The 18,562-nt window shown below is 61.8% G+C and overlaps 2 protein-coding genes across 2 annotated transcripts in view; one reads left to right on the forward strand and one right to left on the reverse strand.

The window, feature by feature from the left end:
* Positions 1-2,365: 2,365 nt before the first annotated feature.
* LOC113954828 (basic salivary proline-rich protein 2-like) lies at positions 2,366-9,479 on the forward strand. The gene is made up of 14 exons (XM_027659644.1): positions 2,366-2,509; positions 2,579-2,671; positions 4,196-4,312; positions 4,563-4,682; positions 5,699-5,851; positions 6,045-6,124; positions 6,329-6,444; positions 6,535-6,674; positions 6,770-6,889; positions 7,159-7,275; positions 7,463-7,723; positions 7,833-7,991; positions 8,532-8,639; positions 8,945-9,479. The coding sequence occupies exons 1-14, from the start codon at positions 2,366-2,368 to the stop codon at positions 9,125-9,127; spliced, it is 1,911 nt and encodes a 636-aa protein (XP_027515445.1). The 3' UTR covers positions 9,128-9,479.
* A 166-nt stretch (positions 9,480-9,645) lies between these two features.
* PRICKLE4 (prickle planar cell polarity protein 4) overlaps positions 9,646-18,562 on the reverse strand; it is a 9,556-nt gene continuing 639 nt past the window's right edge. Inside the window, exons 2-9 of the mRNA XM_027659645.1 lie at positions 16,674-16,806; positions 12,574-12,723; positions 12,317-12,424; positions 12,104-12,241; positions 11,812-12,012; positions 11,376-11,562; positions 10,904-11,224; positions 9,646-10,628 (exon numbers count right to left, since the gene is read on the reverse strand). Of these exons, the coding sequence (XP_027515446.1) occupies positions 10,132-10,628; positions 10,904-11,224; positions 11,376-11,562; positions 11,812-12,012; positions 12,104-12,241; positions 12,317-12,424; positions 12,574-12,723; positions 16,674-16,806 (1,735 nt within the window). The 3' untranslated portion in view covers positions 9,646-10,131. The remainder of the gene's footprint in view (positions 10,629-10,903; positions 11,225-11,375; positions 11,563-11,811; positions 12,013-12,103; positions 12,242-12,316; positions 12,425-12,573; positions 12,724-16,673; positions 16,807-18,562) is intronic.

The raw sequence follows: 18,562 nt of genomic DNA on the forward strand, positions 1-18,562 counted from the left end.
GGGGTTTCCTAGGAATGTTCAGGGTTCCCCCCGGGAGCAGTCGGGGTCCCCGGGAAGAGCTGAGGCTCCCCCAGGAGCACTTGGGAGCCCCTGGGAGCAGAGAGGGTTCCCTGGAGCAGTCGCGGTTTCCTAGGAACGTTCAGGGTCCCCCCCGGGAGCAGGTGGGGGTCCCGGGAGCAGTCAAGGTTCCCAGGAACAATCAGGATCCCTGGAGCAGTCGGGGTTTCTTAGGAACACCCTGCACCGCTGCTGACCTGGGCACTCATCACCTCTCCAGCTGCTCAGGTCATAATTGTGGGCCCCCCACCTCCATTTCCATACTCTTGGATTACGTGGTTCCGCAGACAATCCCGGACGGAGCCGGGGTCACCGTGATGGCTGGTTACAGCAGGACAGGCTGGGAGAACTGGGAGCAGAGCCACACACTGCGATGGAGCCTTGACTTCCACTGTCCCCTGTGTTCTGCTCCCGAGCTCCTGTGCCTGGGAAATGGGGGACAGACCTACCCAGAGAGCCTGGCCCAGGCAGAGGGTCAGGGCTGAGCCCCAAACCCAATAGCTGCACATTTTTGGGGTGTTCTGTGTGTCATTTTTATACTTCTTTTCTGTTACTTAAGCCCATCCTTAAATGTAACCTTTACAGTGACTGGTCCATAGGTTATGGATCTTTATTCCGAAACAATCCCTGGAGAGTTCCACTGAGCTCTCCTGGTTGGAATCTGTGATACTCAAATCAGGAAGGGAAGGGTAAGGGGGTTTCCAAGCAGCATAAGTGGTCCAGTAACTTCTTGGTGGGGTTTCTGTGGTTGCACAGTTCCAACACAACACTCCTAACAACCCTACACGTGGTGCTTTGCCATCTTCCACCTTTTAATCGTAGCTACTTCTTCCATATGATCAAACCTTGGTTATTTTATCAGACTGTTTGCAACAGTCCTGCCACACTGTCCGTCCACGTTTGTCCCTGCTGCTGCATCCCCTTCCCAAATCCCAGCGAGCTAATTGATCCACCCAGCTAGTTAATTGATTTAGGGCTATTAGGGGCTCTCATTAAGGGGCCAGCTGGAGAGCTGTGTGTTATCTGCCCGGTGGGAGCAGCCTTGGGAAGCAGCCAGCTCCGATGGGCCCAGGGCTGCCCCGGCCCCACACCCGGCGCGGCTCGTCTGGATTCTTGGAAGGGTTTTACTCCCCCTCACACTTCGGGTTTTCCCTTTCATCCCCTCCTTCCCTGACATTTGGGATCAGCGAGCTCAGCCGGAGCCTCCCTTCCCCGCCCTTATCTCCTCCCCCGTTCCTGCCTGCAAGGTCAAGGCACCGTCTTCACCTCCGTGCGGATGCAGGAATTTGCATTGCTGGGCGGACCAGTTCAGACCAGTTTGTTATCAGAGCGTCCCCAGACCTCCCGCTTCTGCCGCGGGTGTTCTCGGGGCACGGGAAGGTGATAAATGACCGGGGGCTGGGCGGGATGGCTGTACCTGGTACCAACACATCTGCCCGCTGCTAACGAGGTCCGGGGGCGTCACTGCCAGCCAGGAATGCAGGGAGATAAGGGGGAGGGGAGGCTGGAGGCGCCTGGCAGAGGTGTCCAGTGCCCGGCTGGCGCAGGAGGTGGTGAGGTGGATGGGCAGAGAGTTTGGGAGACCCTCTGAGCCTCGTCCCCAGGGCTGCTGAAGAGCGTGGTCGGGACACGCTGGGAAGTGACGGACACGGGCAGTTCCAGCAGCCCCCGGCCCGTCCGCGTGTCGGGGCCGCTCCGCCCGCGTGGCAGCAAAGGTGGGTGCGATGGGAGGGTCCCGTCCTGCTGGGGCTCTCTGAACCCTCTCAGCCTTCTCCCTTCCCCTCCTCGACCCTGCAGGCTCTGCTGCAACCCTGCTCCCCCAAACAGCCCTGCACAAGGCTTGGAGCATCCCGGGGACTGTGTGGTTCAGCCAGGTGATGCTGGACGGTGGCAGGCGCTGGAGGAAGGGGGGGGGATTGCAGGGTGTGCAGGGAACCTCCTTGCACAGTTGTTCCATGCCCTGTGGAGGTACAGGATCCGCTCCTGCATGGATGCTCCATGCCCTGGGGGTGCAGGGACGCCCTTTGTGTACCCTGGGGGTGCAGGACCCGCGTTTCAGGGTTGCTCTGCAGAGGTGGGGTCGGAGCAGACCCAGGGGCTGATGGGGTGCCGGTCGAGGGTCTTTCGTCCCACTCCGCTTTGAGGCCGGTTTGCTGATGGACCAGAGATTCCCGGAGGATTTTGGCTGTCCCTGGGGATCAGGGAAGCGGCGCTGCCTGGGGTCTGTGCACCCTCGGGCACTGGGGGGGCTGTGCCCCCTCGGTAAGGAGCGTTTGCTCTCGGAGGCAGAATCAGTGCCGGGAGCGGGATGGGAAGAGGAGGGAAAACTCCCAGGAGGAGGGACAGGAGCGCTCCGGGAGAGCTCCTCGGGGAGGGGGATCGGTTCCGCCGGATATTGGAGTGGAACCAGAGACTGGGGGAGAGCCGGCGTCCCCAGGGAGCGGAGCGGAGTGTGGGGCTGCAGGACTGGGGTGTAGGGGTGCAGGATTAGGGTGCAGAGCTGCAGGTCGGGAGTGCATAGGTGCAGGATTGGGGTTCAGGGACGCAAGGCGCTCCAACCCACCCTCCTCCGTACTTCAGTGTTGCTTTGCAGGACCCGATTCTGCCGTGCCAGGTAAAACCGCAATTTAGGGACAAAAGCGTGTTTTTTGTGTTTCCCTCCGGCCCTGCCCCGGGGTGGTCCCTGCCGACGGTGCCCGGGGCGAGGGTGGCTCTGCAGCTCAAAGCCCGCCGGGGGTTGGGCGGTTTGGGGTCGGAGCATCCCCCGATCTCTGACCCCCCCAGCCCTGCGGGGAGGGAGCCACAAAGGCTGCCCTGGGGAGCCTCCCTCGTCCCTGTGGAGAGCCCGGACTGTCCCGTGGGAGCAGGGATGGAACCTGGAGCGGGGCTGTCACCCCGCTGCGATGCCAGGCTGGCGGGGGGGGGGCTCGTCCAAGTCCCGTGCCCCAACACTGGGCCGGGATCCCGTGGGACAACACGGGGTGGTGCCGCGGGCGCTGTGACACGTGGGGCTGGCACAGGGCAATGAAAGGTGGCTGGGAGCGAGCAGAGCCTCGGGCAGGCAGGGGGGTGCCAAGGCACTGCAGGTCCGTGTCCCTGCTGGCACAGGTAGCTGTCCGGGTGGCTCCAGGTGCCCCGTGGTCCTCGCTGTGGGGATGCCGGGTGGCTCTGGAGGTGTCCCAGCGCTCCGGGAGCGCCGCGGGTGCCTGTTGATTCCTTTGAATGCATGCTCGGAATAAAGGCAAGTACAACAGACATTCAAACACTACCAAAAAAAAAATCTTTTATTACAGTAAGAAAAAAGAAAAAAACTACTAGTAAAGAGAATCAAAAGCTGAAAAGGAATACAAAAAAACTGCTTTATCGGTTGGCATTCATACAGTACTACAAACAGCTTTTATTACAGTATTGACTAGTAAAAAGGGAATTAAAGGGATACGAAAGAGGATGTAAAACTTTTGGTTTCTCTCAAGAAACTGTGTTTACCTACACAGACAGGCCAGGGCTGCCAGGATCTGCAGCAGCTGGTTGGTGCCTGTGCTTAGCGGGCATCCCCACAGAGCAACACAGTCTCCATGGCAGGATGAGGATCGCTCACCCCAGCAGTCCTGACACCCCATTTTATCAGCTCTACATTACACCACATAGGGCCAGTACGTAGTGTAAGGTGGCAGCCAAACCCCACCTGTTCATCAGCTGATAGCAGCAGTCTGTGCCTGCCCTGCTGTAGGGCAAGGGGTGAGTGACCCCTGCCCACAGAATCTTCCTCTCACCATCATCTTTCTCACCCCTGTGTACGACCTCTATCACTCTGTTTCAAGAGTGTTTGTGTCCATCTTGCATAAGGAGCCAAGCCAAGGAGGAACTCAGCTCTGATAATGGGGGACGTCCAGTTAACTTGCTAAAGACAAAATGTGCCTCACAGCTAACCCGTGCAATAAATTAACATTGTACGATACTCTGGCTGGTTTCACATCCTAATAGAATTACTTTCTCCCCCTCTATGCTCCATTGATCATCGAAATCGAAAGTACCCCCCTTACAGGGTGGCACCCGGGTGGCAGTGTCCCCGAGCCGGCAGTGACGTCCTGTGGGATGTGCTCACCCTGTGCTCACCCTCGCCTCTCCCTTCCAGCAGATCCCACACCCCCGAGGGCCCCTCTCCGCCCCTCTCCCTCTCCTGGGACAGGGGCCAGGACGTCCTTCGGGCAGGATGTTCCCCCCGCCGGGCTGCAGGAGGGGCTTCCCCATGGAGGTAGGTGGGTCTGGGCACTCCAGGAACTGCCAGGGCGGGTGGGAGCGGAGGAGCTTTGGGGGGTGAGGGTGGGCACCTCGGGGAGCTGAGGAGCCTGGGGAACATCACTGCGGTTTGGGGAAGAACTGGGAACAATCTGGGCCCTCGGCCAGCAGAGGAGGCGGGTGGGCTCCTGCCTCCCCATCCCTGTTCAGCAGCCGGCCGGGGCAGCGGTGCAGGGGGGGGTCTCACCACTCTCTTCTCTCCACAGCCCGACCCGTGGTGGGATGGAGCAGGAGCAGGGCCGTGCCCCCCTCACGGCCCCGAGGACGCCTGGGATGAGCCGCCCTGGAAGCACTGGCGCCTCCTGTGCCGGAGAGGATGGTTCTGGGTAAGGGGCTGGGGGATGTGCCATGGGCAGAGTGGGACCCTCAGCCAGAGTTCCTCAGGGACACCCTCCCCTGGAGCCCCCAGGCACAGAGGAGTCTGGACACGTGTGGATCCAGCCCCAGACTTGGTCAGAAGTTTGTGCCTGAAGGATTGTACGGGTGTAATGGAGGCTTCACACGACTTCCCTCCCGCAGGGTTGAGAATGGCAAAACAAATACATTTACATAGGTAAAATAAATTATTTATTTCCAGTGGTGGTAATGATTAGACTGAAGGGCCTTAATCATGTTATAGATGGTTATAACCATTGCTGTAGTGCACTGTTTATTAAATCAATGGTTTCAAAGTTAAATTAATAATTATTAAGTAGAGATTGATGTTACTCACCCAGACCAACACAAATCTCTTTGGCTCAGCCTCGGGGAGGGACCTTGAGGGGTGTTCCTGCTCCAGGGAGGAATCCACACGCACTCCTAGGAGGACTGTGCTGGAAATCCCACTGTTAGAAGGTGGGGTTGAGCTTTTATAGGATGAAACCATAGAGTGTCAGTGAGGCGTTGCTGGGGGAGCCCTGCCAGCTCAGCACAACTCCATTTATCCTTAAGTAAGTTATTTCTGCTCTCTGGTTCCTCTCAGGAAACATCTGTCCCCCACATCCCCTCCAGTGCCAGCTGCTCTCAGGACACGCTGGGTTTCACATTCTCGTGGTGTTTAATTTTGGAATATTTGAGCCAGGCTGCTCTGAGCCTTCCTGGACACCACCAGCAGCGTGACCCCCCCCTCTACCGCTGGTAACTTTGCAATTAGGTGAAATTTGACCTGTTTCACCCTAATTGTGTCCTGCTACAAGAAGGTGTTGTCGAGGTTCCCCTACAAATCCAGGGTAGCCAAAATCAGGGGCTCCCCTGGGAGCAGGAGGGGCAGAAAGAGCTGAGGGTCTCAGTGGGGAAGGGGAAGAGCAGGAAAACCAGAACATCCCAGTGAGCTGCTGTCCTCACCTACAATTCCTCATTGCAGCCCAGCCCCAGGGACCCCAGACCCTTCCCTGGCCCTGATGGCATCCCTTGGAATGAGGAGGAGGAGGACAGGATATGGGCACCCCACGACTACCCCCCACCCCCCTGGGACAGCAGAGGACCCGAGGAGTACTTCGCACAGGACTGGTTCCTGGTGAGCTTGTGGGCTGGGGGGTGGTAGCAGCTGCAGGACCGAGGCTGGGGAGTGGGTAAAATGGGGCAGGGGCCACTCACTGCCCTGGTGACAAGGACAGGGCGTGGGGACGGGTTTCCCAGCTCAGCCTCCGCTCTGCTGTCGCAGGATTCCCTGTCCCATTCCCTGCCTAAACCCACCCCCTTTCCTACAGGAGTGGCAGCCTGGCCCCTATCTTGAACCCCCCTTGGAGGAGGAGCAGCCCCCACCCTGGCACCCTGCTGGCCCACCAGAGTGGGTTCCATGCTCAGGGTGGGTGCCTTGCCCAGGGGGGTCCGTGTGGCTGTGGGGTGGCACGAAGGGGCACTGGGGGTGGGCACTGCGTGGGGGCACAGCCACGGGGTGACACTCCTGGCCCTGCTCAGCGTAGAGGGGGGTTGCACTGGAGGCCCCTTCCTAAAGTGCCCCCCGGCCCCGGGGCTGCCTTTGCTGCTGCAGGAGACGAGGGGGGTTCCATGGTGGGGGCCCCCCCTGGGACTGTGACCCCCCCAGGGGGAGACGCGGCCGACGCCTTCGCAGGAGCCAGTGTTCGTGGGGTCCCAGACCCCGCAGAGGTTTGTGCTGCCCCATTCCTGCTTCCTTGGTGCTCTCCAGCATCTCCCTGAGCAGAGCCAGAGCCGCTGCCGTTGTTTCCCGCTCCACAGGGCACAAATCACCCTCCAGGGCCTCTCCTCCCCGCCCCAAGACGAGCCAGCCAGCGGCCAGGAAAGAGCTGCAGCCCCCTGATCCTCCCCAGCCACCCGTGTCCCCCCAGGGTCCTGTGGAGAGGCCGGAACAGAGCCAGGTTGTGGGGTTTTACCTGCCCCCCCCGTCCCAGCTCCCAGCAGTGACCCGAGGGGGCTCAATCTGAGCCCTGTGTGGTGTCCTGGTTTCCCCCAGGACCTGCCAGAGGGGAGTGGGGAGGTCCCCAAGACCCCTGAGCCGTCCAGGACCCCTCCGAGGAGCCCGGCCACCGATCCCTGTGCTGTGGGGCTGGAGCAGGAGGCTCCAGGGACACCGGTAGGAGATTCCCCTGCTCCTGGGGCAGGCAGGGGGGCTGCACCCCCAGGGCTCTTGGGCCACTGTAACGTCTCCCTCCTCTCTCTCATCCAGCCCTTTCACTCTCCACCTTGCTGGCTCCTTGCCAGGCATGGGAGTTTTTCTGAACTCTTCTCTGGGGCTGCAAAGCCCCGTGGTTTCCTTTGGGGTTCAGCACCCCATGGGTCCTGTCCCACAGCTCCTCTCCCGGGACAGATGTGTCCCAGCCTCATGCCATTGCCTGTCCCCAGGTTGAGCCAGGAGCTGAGCAGACATCTCTGGGCAGCCAGGACCAGGATCCCTGTGCTTTGGGAGTGGAGCCAATCCCACTGGAGGAGAACTCTGCCAGGGCAGGGGAGCACCTCGAGGTATGGGATTCCCAGGGAGCAGCACAGGGCTCCCCAGATCCTCCCCACCAGCAGCACGCTGCTTCCCCTATGGATAGTTTTTATTTCCCACCCAAAATCAGTGCCTGGGAGGAGGCACATTCCCCTTTCCAAACCCTTTTTGGCCCTCGCCGTGGGCTCTGCAGCACACCTGTAACTCCTTGCACAGGTAGAGCCGTGCAGTCCAGCTGTCCCTGAGGCTGGCACAGGTGATGGGTCACATCCCCACAGCCCAACAGCCCCTCTGGATCCCACTGAGAGGGAACAGCTGGCATCCAGCTGCTCTGCAGAGGTGGGTGCTGAGCTGAGCCCACGTTCCCGGGGAGAGCAGCGTTTGCCAAGTGGAGCTGGAGAAGCTGAGGCAGAAGCTGCCCACGATGGGGTGGGTCTCAGCACATGGGGCAGCTCTGTGGCGTGTCCCCCTCCCCAGGTGAGAGCCCCCCGAGGCCTCTGCTGTAGGTGGGGCTGTGCTGGCAGCACTGGCTGCCCCCTCCTGCACAGCCTCTGCCTTCCTCCCCCAGCCCCTCTCTCTCCCACAGCTTCTCGAGAGCCTTCAGCCACCTGAAAACTCTCAGGTCCCACCAGGACCTGCAGCAGGAGCTGATGCAGAGCCCAGCCAGGCTTGTCCTGATCCCTGCACCTCACCAAGGACTTCACCAGAGCCCCAGCACTCTCCTGGCTCCAGTGAGACAAACCTGGTATGGGGTCCAGGTGCCCCCCTGGGTCCCCACATGGGGCTGGTCCCCTGGGCCTGGGGGCACTGCCACAGCAGGAGCAGTGGAGTGGGATCCCCAGCAGGATTCTGGGCTGGGGTTAAAGAGCTGCTTTGTCTGGAGGCAGAGCCCGTATCGGCCCCTGATGCCAATAAATGGGAGAGGGCTGGAGAAAGGCCAACGAAATAACTGGAGTTATTCTGTGTGTGGGAGTGTGTGGAGCATGAACAACCCCGGGACTGGAGCTTTAACAAAGCCAAGGAGAGCACTCCAGAGCAGCCTAATTTCTGCCTAATGGGGGACAGAAATCTACTGGAAGCTCTCCCTGCTGGGGCTGGGGCAGAGGGGGAGCAGGGCCAGCTCTGGCACCCAATGGAAAGGGGGAAACCCTGGGGAGCCAAAGTCCCAGCAGGTCCCTCAGAGGGTGACCACTCTCTGGCTAGTCAGTACTGGCAGCCCCAGTTTGGCCCAGTCCCTCTCCCTTGCCAAAGTGTCTGATCTTTCCTTGCCTTTCCCACCCCCCAGGCAGGGGATGGACAGCAGCAGCTCTGCTTCAGGCTCCTGACGCCCTCCCCATCCCGCCTGGATCTCCGCTCCGCCGCCGTCCTCGCCAGGAAGGAGGCCATCGAGCTGGTGAGTCCTGGGGGCCCCTGGCTGAGGGGTGTGGGGCTCTGGGACCTGCTGCAGGGTGGGGGGGACTCAACCCAGGACCTTCTGGAGCGATGCTGGGTGACAGGATGTGCACTCGGCATTTTGGGGGGCAGTGGGAAACCCCTCCTGGTGATGGTGATTGCAGGGGAAGCTGCTCGGAAGGGGTTTGCAGGGGCTCGGGTGCTGCCAGGGGGGTAGTGGACCAAAAAACGGGCGTGGGGGGAAGGAATACCCCTCAGGGGAGCTGTGTGCTGCTGGTTTGGGGTGCTGACCCCACAGCCCTGCAGTCGTACCAGCAGTTCAGCCTCAACATCGCGGTGGTGGCCACGATGCTGCTGCAGAAGGAGCCCTCCATGGAGGCACCCCTGGGGCTGGCACTCAGGGCCAACCTGCGCCAGGGCTGGATCCACCACCTGCAGGAGCTGGAGAATTTCATCAACAGCTACGACTCGGCCACCCCCAGCCCCTGAGGAGACACCCCCTCCTCCAGCCGGGCTGGGAGGGATGGGGGGCCGTGCCAGGGCACTGCCGTGCTCAGGTGGTGCTGAGCCTGTGGGTCAGGGTGGCATGGACATGTTGGCAGTCCCACCGTATCTCTTGGAGAGGGAGGAAGGTGGGGGTATGCTTAGTTTTAGTCCTGCCCAAACCTCTGTGTGCAGCCAAAGGAGGAGCTGGTGTTACTGGCTGGTGGTGGGAGGGAGGGAGAGCAGAAGCCCCTCTCCTCCATCCAGTCTCCTCACTCCATTCCTGATTCCCCGGGATGTGCTCACAAACCCCGGGAGTTGTTCTTGGTTTAAAATCCAAAAATAAACCCTGTTCTTGTTGCAGCCCTCTCTCCGCCGTCGTTCTGATCCCACTCTCCTGGGGTAGGTGAGGGAGGGTTCCTGCAGTGAACCCAGCATGGGGGTGTGGCAGAGGTCAGAGGTCACCCCTGGGATCACACTGCCCTGGTGGCAGGGTCGGTGTCACAGTGGGTGACCCTCCTGCATTCAGATTTCAGCCAAACTTTATTGGAGCTTCGTCACTGGCAGCAGCAGAGCTGCCCCCCCAGTCCCTCCCCACGATGCCACCAGGACATGGTGGCACCAGAGATGGAGAGCACGTGGCAGTGGTGCTCATCCTGCAAGGAGGAGTCCCAGGGAAGGATCCAAAGGATCCAACCCTGGCCCAGGGGTCTGGTGCAGGCAGCTGCCCTTGTCTGGAGCACCGGCCGCTCTCCCTGGAGCTGCTGCCGTGTCTGAGGTGCTGGAGCCCAGGTGAGCTCTGCTCCCTTCCTGCTTTACCTGTTCCTAATTGCGGGAGAGGCCGGCAGGAATTGCAGGCTGTGCTTTGCCAGCAGCTGCCGGGGGGGAAGGATCCCAGCAGCTTCTCCCACCAGCCTTGGGCCACGTCCAAAACGCACTTGGAACATGTTGAGACCGTGGCAGCACCCAGCAGGGGCTGGCAGGACGTCAGGGCCCCCGTGTCCCCACTGCTAGGACACACTGCAGTGTTTGCTGCTGCCCCGAGGCTTGGCCGTCCTGCCCCCAGCCTTCCCCGGGGGCTCCCTGCCCAGGGAATTCATCCCGGGCTTGGGGATGGGCTTCCCAAAAAAGAAACCCTCTTCCTCCGAGTCCGAGTCCGAAGATGAGGAGCAGGTGGGACACCAGGAGTCCTCCTCCTCCTCCGTGATGTCCTGCAGGTCGATGTGCTCCGGCCGGGGGCTGTGTTGGGGGGGGGACATGCCCGCTCGGGAAGGGGGGTTTCCGTGGCCCGCGGGTGTTCGGGGGTCAGGACCCCCCAAAACCGGGTGGCCCAAGGCTCCAGGCTCGTTGGGCCCCTCTGGGCTGGGCTGGGGGGCGGAGGGGTGGGTGGCTGGTGGTCCCAGCATCCCTGTGTGCACAGCATTGCTGCTCCGCTCCTTGGCGGCTGCTCCGTGGCCCTCCGGGCTCCTGAACGCGGGATGCACAGGGGCCTGATCCAAAAATGCCTCTGGGAGAAGGAAAGCAAGGGTAAATGAGGAAGGAGAAGGCTGAGCCTGCCCTCCCACAGCCCCTCGTGCACTGGGGGCTGCCCTGGGACATCAGGGGGGGTGGTAGCAGCCCAGTCTCAGCTCCCACCACTCGCCCTCCCAAGGGAGGTGGGCTGGGGGCTCATCGCCACTGCTCCAGCCCTAAACTGGGCTGCCCCCGTGTGCCGTTCCCCATGAAGCACCCAGGGGCTGAGCAGAGCCTGGAATTGCTCCCATTCCCCCCGTAGGATCCTACCAGCCCCTTCCACGTGCTGCCTGCAGCCCCCTGGAGCTGAGGGGCCACCGGACCCCAGCGTGGTCCTGCTGGCCGGGCCGGCTCGGGACAGGGGCGTCGAGTCCGGGGACGGAGCCGAGGCGAAGGCCGAGTCGGAGTCGGAGGCGCTGGAGGAGGAGGACGAGCCCTGGCGCAGGCTGCAGGCGTCGGAGCAGAAGAGGCGGCCGCGGCGGCAGGTGAGGGGCTGTCCCCACAGCGGCTTTCGGCACAGGCTGCAGCAGAAGCAGGCGGCCCGGGCGTGCCAGTGCAGCCCTTGGTGGGTGGCCCCCTCACTGTCAGCACCTGGGGGGCAACCACAGGTGAGGGGGAGGGTCTTCCCACACCTGTGTGCCAAAACCCCGTGTGCCAAAACCCGTCCTCTGCAGCCCTCCCAGCCCACTCCCGCCCGCCCGGCAGGGACGGGCAGCCCCCCGGGCTGGGGGTCGGGCCGTACCGATGGGGTCCCCGCAGGCCTGGCAGGGCTCGGCGAAGAGGCTCTCGAAGCAGGCGCGGCAGCAGGGCCGGCCACTCCTCATCACGTAGCGCTGCCCACGCAGGGGCACGTCGCACTCCAGGCAGCAGAAGTGCTCCAGGTGCCAGCGCCGGCCCTCGGCCTCGATGCACTCCTCCATGAAGATCAGCTGGAGCGGGAAAACAACCCATCCTCTCAGCACCCAGCGGGAGAACCCGCAGTCTGGAGGATGCTTTGCTGTGCTGAGGAGCGAGGAAGAGCCCTCATCCCGTGGCGTGGGCATGGGGATCTCAGCAAGGCTCAGGAAGGAACATTTCCTGCCCATCAGCGGTTCTAGCTGGATTTGCAGCCCCCAGCCAAGAGCAGAGGCTTTGAGGGGCCAAAGGGAGGTCAAAGCTGCCCCCTGCCCAGCACCCACCTGGTCGCAGGAGGCACAGCGGGGTCGGAAGAGCTCAGCGTGGTGCCGGCCACAGTAGATCCTCCCATCCTGCTGGAAGTAGATGAGATCCACCAGCGGCTGGTGGCAGAAGTGGCAGGAGAAGCAGGATGGGTGCCAGAACTGGTCCCCCAGTCGAGATGCTGAAATCCCCGGGTCGCCTTTGTTCAGCCTCCTGCCGCACTGCAAGGCAAAGGGACGCGGGGTTTGGGGCCAGGCTGGCTTTTGGGGACAGATCCCCGCCAGAGAACGGCTGCTGGGGGGGACATCTCACCTTCCTGCAGGGGCAGCCGTGGCAGGGACCGGGCACGGGACGTGCCAGCCCCTGGCCCAGGGCCTCCCGTCTCCGGCGGGCGCTGAACGCTCGCAGCTGCCGCCGCTCCTCCTCGGCGAGCTCGGGGCAGTACCGCTCCTGCACGGGGGCACGGGGGTGAGCGGGGCACGGGGGGAACCCGGGGTGGGCAGCACCCAAAAATAGGTGTCTTACATCGCAGTCCTGGGGAGGCAGCTGCTGCAGGAGGGCTCTGGCGCGGACCTGCGTCCTGTCGGAGGGAGAGCCGGGCTGCGGCGAGCGGGGGCCGAGGCACGGCGGGGCCTTGGGAGGGGGCACGGGAGAGAGAGACAGGTGGAATTTTAGGGGGGTTAAGCTGCATTGCTAGAATGTGTTTAATCTCAGGGCTCTGCTGTGGGAACCTCCCACGCATGGCACCCACGGAGCTGGGGGAGAGCCGGGGTGCTGCCCACCTCGGGGGGCGCGGGGTCCGCAGGGGGTTCCGGGTACTCTTCCAGGGCACAGCCGGAGTCGCTGTCGGAGGAGGCCGGAGGGAGGCCGGTGGTGCCGCAGGACGGGGACTCATCTCGCTGGGGCCATGCAGGGCGAGGCAGGGACATGAGCTGGGGAGAGAGGGCATGGGCTGGTGAGACCCCCGGCGAGGCAGGGAGGAGAGACCCATCCCCAGGACACGTAATCTGTCTCCACATGGCAGCAGGACGAGCAGCCCCTTGTCCCAGGGAGGGACCCTGGAGCAGGTCCAGCCGGGAGGATGCTCAGTGTCACCACGACCTCGAGACCTTTGGCTGAACCACTGCAGGAGTTCAAGGGCTTTTGGGGGCTCCTTTCTCTGCGGGAGTTACAGCAAATCCACACCCAGGGTGCGGGCACTCAGCAGGGCTGGGGCTCTGTCTGCCAAGCAGGAGGCACTGGGAGGGGATGTGATGGTGATGGGTCGAAGCCAAGTAGGGAAGACCCCAGGTGTCCGAGCTCAAGCTGGAAGAGGCTCTGGAAAACAGCCCCAGCTTTTTGCTCACCCACAGCAGATTTTCCCCAACTGCCACCAGTCCTTTGCTGGGTGGTGGCCAATCCCTGGTCAAGTGGCCCAGCCCTGAGCGGGGGCAGTGGGAACAGACTGAGGTTTAGCCCAACTCAGTGGAAAATAATTCCTTCCCCTTGGGCTGCCATTGTTCTGCCCCAGGCAGCTGTTCCTGCCCGGCTGGCCCAGCCACCACCACCACGCCTGGCCCGGGGTTACGCAGTGGAAACTCATCCCAAGCCGTCCCCTCCTCCCCGCGCGGGCGCTTTCCACCACGCGCTTCCTTCCTGCCCTGGCTTTCCAAAACAAAGGCGAGATGCTGATGTGGTGGCTCCTGGGGTTCCCTGGACGCCAGCCCAGAGCCTGAAGCCCTCAACCCGTGATTCCTGCCCTGGTGGGATGCAGGTGGGCTGTGGGTGGGATGGAGCTGAACTGCTGCTCCGGGGGGAAGTCACGGGTGCTGTGACCAAACAGGGCACCCCTGGATTCACCCAGTGCAACGCCCACCGTGGATTGATCAACTGCTCTGGAAAGTGTTTCCATGCAGAAAACAGCTCATCTCGGGCTCAGGGCTGAGGGGTGGGAACCCCCAAACTGTCCACCTGGGTCCTCCTAGTCCTCTGCCACCATGAGGACCCGTTCCCTTCTCTGCACTGGGATGGGACCGGTGTATCCCCCCTGCCCGCGCTGTCAGGGACATCCTGGCCAGCACCAGCATCCCCACTGCTCCCACTGAACACCTTCAACACCCCCAGCTCAGCCCCTGCTGCCAGTGTGCCCCTTCCTATGCAGCATCTTGAGGTGCTGGGATGTGGCAGCTCTGGAGCTGGGAGTGGGTGGGCTCAGCCCGAGCAGCTCAGGTTTCCCTGCCCTGCACCTGGGTCAATGATTAACGCTGCACATTGGCTAATCAGTGGGATAAAACAAAAGGGCTGCTTGCTTTTTCCTGGGCTTTGGGGTCTGCCAGCCCTGGGGCAGCACAGGAAGGTGCAGGGCTGGTTGCAGGGTGCTGTTCAAAGCTGTGCTTTGGGGTAGGGATGAAATAATCTGGCCCAACTCTGTATTTGCAGCTCAAGGAGGGCCCTGGCTTTGCTGGCTTGGTGAGGACCCACTGCTGGGCCAGGAAACAGTCTTGGCTCTACAGGAGAAGCAGGATGGTGAGTGGGGACCTCTGTGGGCTCAGTGTCTGGCCCCAGCTCTTTTTCTGCCTGGTTTGGGTAACGTGTCCCTGTTTCTCTCTCCCCAGTGGGAGGCATTCCCAGGCTGTGCTTGGCTCATTAAGCCTCCAAGCTGCATTTGTCTAATCTGCTGGGGCTTTGCTGTAATTAGACCCTGCTGATGCTCCAGGGACTCAGTGGGGCTGGTGGTGCCAGCGTGGCCCAAGCCCTGTGGCACAGGGCACCCTGTCCCAGGCACAGTGGGGTGATGCTGGGGGAGAGTGGCTTGGGCAGGGCTGCTGGCTGCTGTGGATCCATGGGGATGTGCTGGAGAGCCCAGCCCAGCCCAGTTTGATGTGATTACACTGGCTGGCAGCCGTCTGGGCTGTAAACAAGTCCCTGTAATTAGCCCCAGACGGTGACACAGGTACGCGCCTCCCATGCTAAAGAGCCAGGCAGCCCCAACAGGTCTGTCTCCTCTGCTCCCCGTCCCTGTCCCCTCTTCCTTCCTGCCCTCCCTCGCTGCCTCCAGGCACTCCTGCTATTGCCCTTCCCTGCTGGGATACAGGGATGCTCCCAGCCTGCCCCTACCCTCAAACCCAGGGATGGGAGAGCCCGGGCCAGGCATCAGGGGCACGGTGGCACTTTGGGGAGCTGCTTCTCCCTGCCAGCGAGTCCCCAGGAAGGGACATGTGACAGACCAGTTGGACAGGCTGGGTGCCACAGGCTGTCATTTGCCTTTGCTGTAAAAGCCTCTGGGAGCTCCTCTGGATGCGATTGCTCTGCTCCCTTTGCTCTCCGAAGGATCGGAAGCAGGCACAGCTCCCTGGGTACAAGCGGCTAAAATTCCTGGGAATATTAATCTTATTTGGCTCCCCGGGAGCAGCCCCTGTCTCCAGCTGGCTGAGGGAGCATGTGTGGGCTCCCAGCCCTCTCCTGCCAAGGTCACACATTAACTTGGAGTGCAGCCACCCCAGCCCATTCGGAATTCAGCACAGGCTCCCTGTTCCCAGCACGGCAGGGGCTGATCTGCATCACTGCCACAGCTTTGCTTTTCTAGAACCACCTCTCCACCTTAGAAGACCCACTTCCAGACCCCCTCCAGCCAATTTTTCAGAACCACCAAACACTCCCCAGCTCCACAACCCCCAGGAAACACAACATCTCACCGTGACCAAAAAGCCCTGATCCCCTCAGAGCGCCCAGCAGCACTGGCAGCTTCCAGAGGAACAGCTCCGTGTTCACCTCACCCACGGGATAACCTGTTTTTGCTTGAGCTCCTGTCAACACAGCTGCGATGAAGGCGCGTGGAACAAAGATGCAGAGCAATAAAGATGCATCTTCTGGGGCGAGATAAGCTGAGGTCTGGCAGGGCGAGCTGGAGCAGCGAGTCCTGCAGCACAGCCCGAGCCGGGCTGGAGACCTGGAGCCGGTCTCACGGAGGAGCCTGCTGTGCCTCTTGGATTTGGGATGGCCCGAGGTGCAGCAATGCTTGGTGCCACTGGATGGGCACAGCAGATCACAGGCCAGGCTCAGGGCAGCCCCCCAGATGATGGGGGGGGTCTCAGCATCCTGCTCTGCCACACAGCACCATGTTCTCCACGCCGCCAGAGGGGATGGTGGCCGATGCTGTGGCCTGTTTGCTCACCAGATGATGTGCCAGTGCTGCAAAGGGCTTTTCTCGGTGTGTTTTCCCCCATCCCATAGGCATGGCTGGCTGTCCCAGCTGGGTGGGGAGCAGTAACCCCTTAACCCACCCTAACTCAGCCTTTGTACATCCGCAGATACGGACAGAGACCCCCAGCCCTGCTCTCCCCGTGGCCACCAGGACGAAGACCCACCACCTTCGTGTCCCCATGGCCACCACGATGAAGACCCATCACCCCACTTCTCTCCACGGCCATCCTATCATGGCCCAGCACATCGATGTATGAAGGGGCCAAGCTCCATCTCCAACCCCAAAACATCCCATTCCCGCCGGATCTCGGGTAGAGGAGGGATGATGGAGCCAACGCCCCTTCCCGGAGCCCCTCGTCGTGCCGGGCAGCCCTGCCCGCCCCCTGCCCGCGCACCTGCCTGCTCCGGGCTGGCAGGGTCTGGCACGATGGAACAGGCGTCACCTCCCGCTCTCAGGGGACATTTTCCCGAAAACAAAGGCCGCGGGGGCAACAATATCACTCCCGGCCCCAATTATTTCTCCCGGAGAAGAACAGCCAAAATCCCCCCGTTCCCCTCGCTCCCGTCCTCTTCCCCTCGCAGCGATTCCCCACCGGAGACCCTCCCGCTGTCCCCTCCTCCCAATCCCCTTCTCCCGCAGCTCCAGCTCCACGCGTAGCTGGGGGACCCGACCCCGGCAACCCCTTCCAGCGGCACTTACCTGCCCCTTCCCGGCGCTGCGGGCCCCGCGCTCCGCCGCTGCGGGCTCCGCCGCCCGCTCCAGCCCCGCGCCGGCCGCCGCCGTCCCGCCCTGCTCCGGAGGACGCGAGGGAATGGAGCCCGGGCTGGGAAAACTTTGCAAAGCGAAAGGAAAACATCCAAGCTCACTCAGGGAAACGCTCTTTTTTTTTTTTTTTTTTTTTTTCCTCTCTCTCTTTTTTTTCCCCTGCCTGCCCAGGCACTGGCTCCGCGGCAGCCGGGGTCCTAATTACAGGCTTTTTAGCCTAAACCTCGGGAGCCAGCCAATGGCTGGAATTCCAGGGCAGGCAGGGAGGGGAAGGGGGGGGGTACATTAACCCTACAGGGGAAAGAGCTCCCGATGACATCTGGTTTGCTCCTACCTCTCATTTTCCGAGCGCCCGCGCCCTTCCCTCCCTCTGCGGCTCGGTTCACCCCAGGTTGCCGTTTGATGACTTTTATGATCCCGCGCGGTGATTTATTTTCCTACCGAGATCAGAAAGAGCTGAAGCTTCATGAAAGAGGGGGAAGTGTCATTACACCCCAATTTAGAGGTGGAGAAACTTTGGCTGGGCTCTCACAAAGGAGTTAGCCAGCGGCAAGTCAGGATGTCCTAGTTTCCACAAGCCCTGAACACCTGACGAGGTTCCTACGAGCCATTCCGACCGGCTCCAGCTCAGCAATTCCACCCGGGCAGGAGCCAGGGCAAAATTTATCAGAGCCTGACGCGAGGCAGAGCGTCTCTGTTGTGCTTCTGTGGATTTCTCACATGCTGTAAGATTTTCCTGCCTGCTGATGTGACTTTGGGGGTGAGCACAGACACCCAGCCGTCCGTGGGGGTCAGCCTGGATCTCTGCCACCCACGTGTCTCAGGAGCTGTGGCTTGTTTTGGGGCTCCGTTGGGAGCCCTGAGAGGTGCAGGTGGCTTGTGTAGATTTTGGGATTAGGGTCAGGACTGCGGCCTAAATCCACAGGGATGGTAATTTGTCAGAGGACGTGGCCAGGCTGGGCGAGGCCATGCAGGGCGGTGCTGGTGCACAGGTTATTGGTGCTTTATAGAGGCTGTGGTTGCCCCATCCCTGGAAATGTTCAGGGCCCAGTTGGACAGGGCTTGAAGCAACCTGGGCTAGTGGAATGTGTCCAGTGTGGAACAGGATCTTTAGGGTCCCTCCAACCCAAACCATTCGAGGATTCTCTGCCAAATCACCTGGGTAGGGGCAGAAGGAGGAGGAAAAGATGGGGCAGGTGACCATCTCCAGTGTCCTTCTCCCCCACACAGGGGTCCTGTCAGGGCTGTCCAGCCAGTGCTGTCACTCCCCAGGGTCCCTTTAAGGTCTCAGATGTGCACTGGGACGTTCATTCCCTGTTTGGCTTTGATGGGAGGTTGGTTTCTGCAGCTTTATCTCGCCCCATTTGCTGCAGTGGACTTTGTACCCCCGGGTGGTGGTGGGGCCCCCCCCGCCCTGCACTCCCCCACTCCTCCATCCCTCCACAGGGCAGGGGGGTTAATGGGCAAAGTCCTCGCTGGGAGACACAGAGGCTGAGTGCACAGAGGGGTCACTCGGGGCTTTCCCAGCTGGGATCAGCCACTGCCCCATGGGAACATCCCCTGGGCACCAGGTGAGCCCACACCTGCACCAGGTGTGTGTGAGGGGCACGACACCAGCCTGAGGGGTCCCTGCTGCCAGAGCACTGTGGGGTGACCAGAGTGTGACCGGCAGTGTGCCTGGGACCCATCTGTGTCCCACCCCAGGCCACTGGTTCAGTGCTCTGGTGCTGGTGGGGCTGGGAACCAGGGGGCTGTGACTGCTTAAGTGCCCCCCAGCAGCCCCTCCTGCTCCAGCGCCCCCTGACCCCCCTTGGGCATCCCCC

The sequence above is a fragment of the Corapipo altera genome, unplaced genomic scaffold, assembly GCF_003945725.1.
Source record: "Corapipo altera isolate COAL_440 unplaced genomic scaffold, ASM394572v1 77b, whole genome shotgun sequence".
Lineage (NCBI taxonomy): Eukaryota > Metazoa > Chordata > Aves > Passeriformes > Pipridae > Corapipo > Corapipo altera.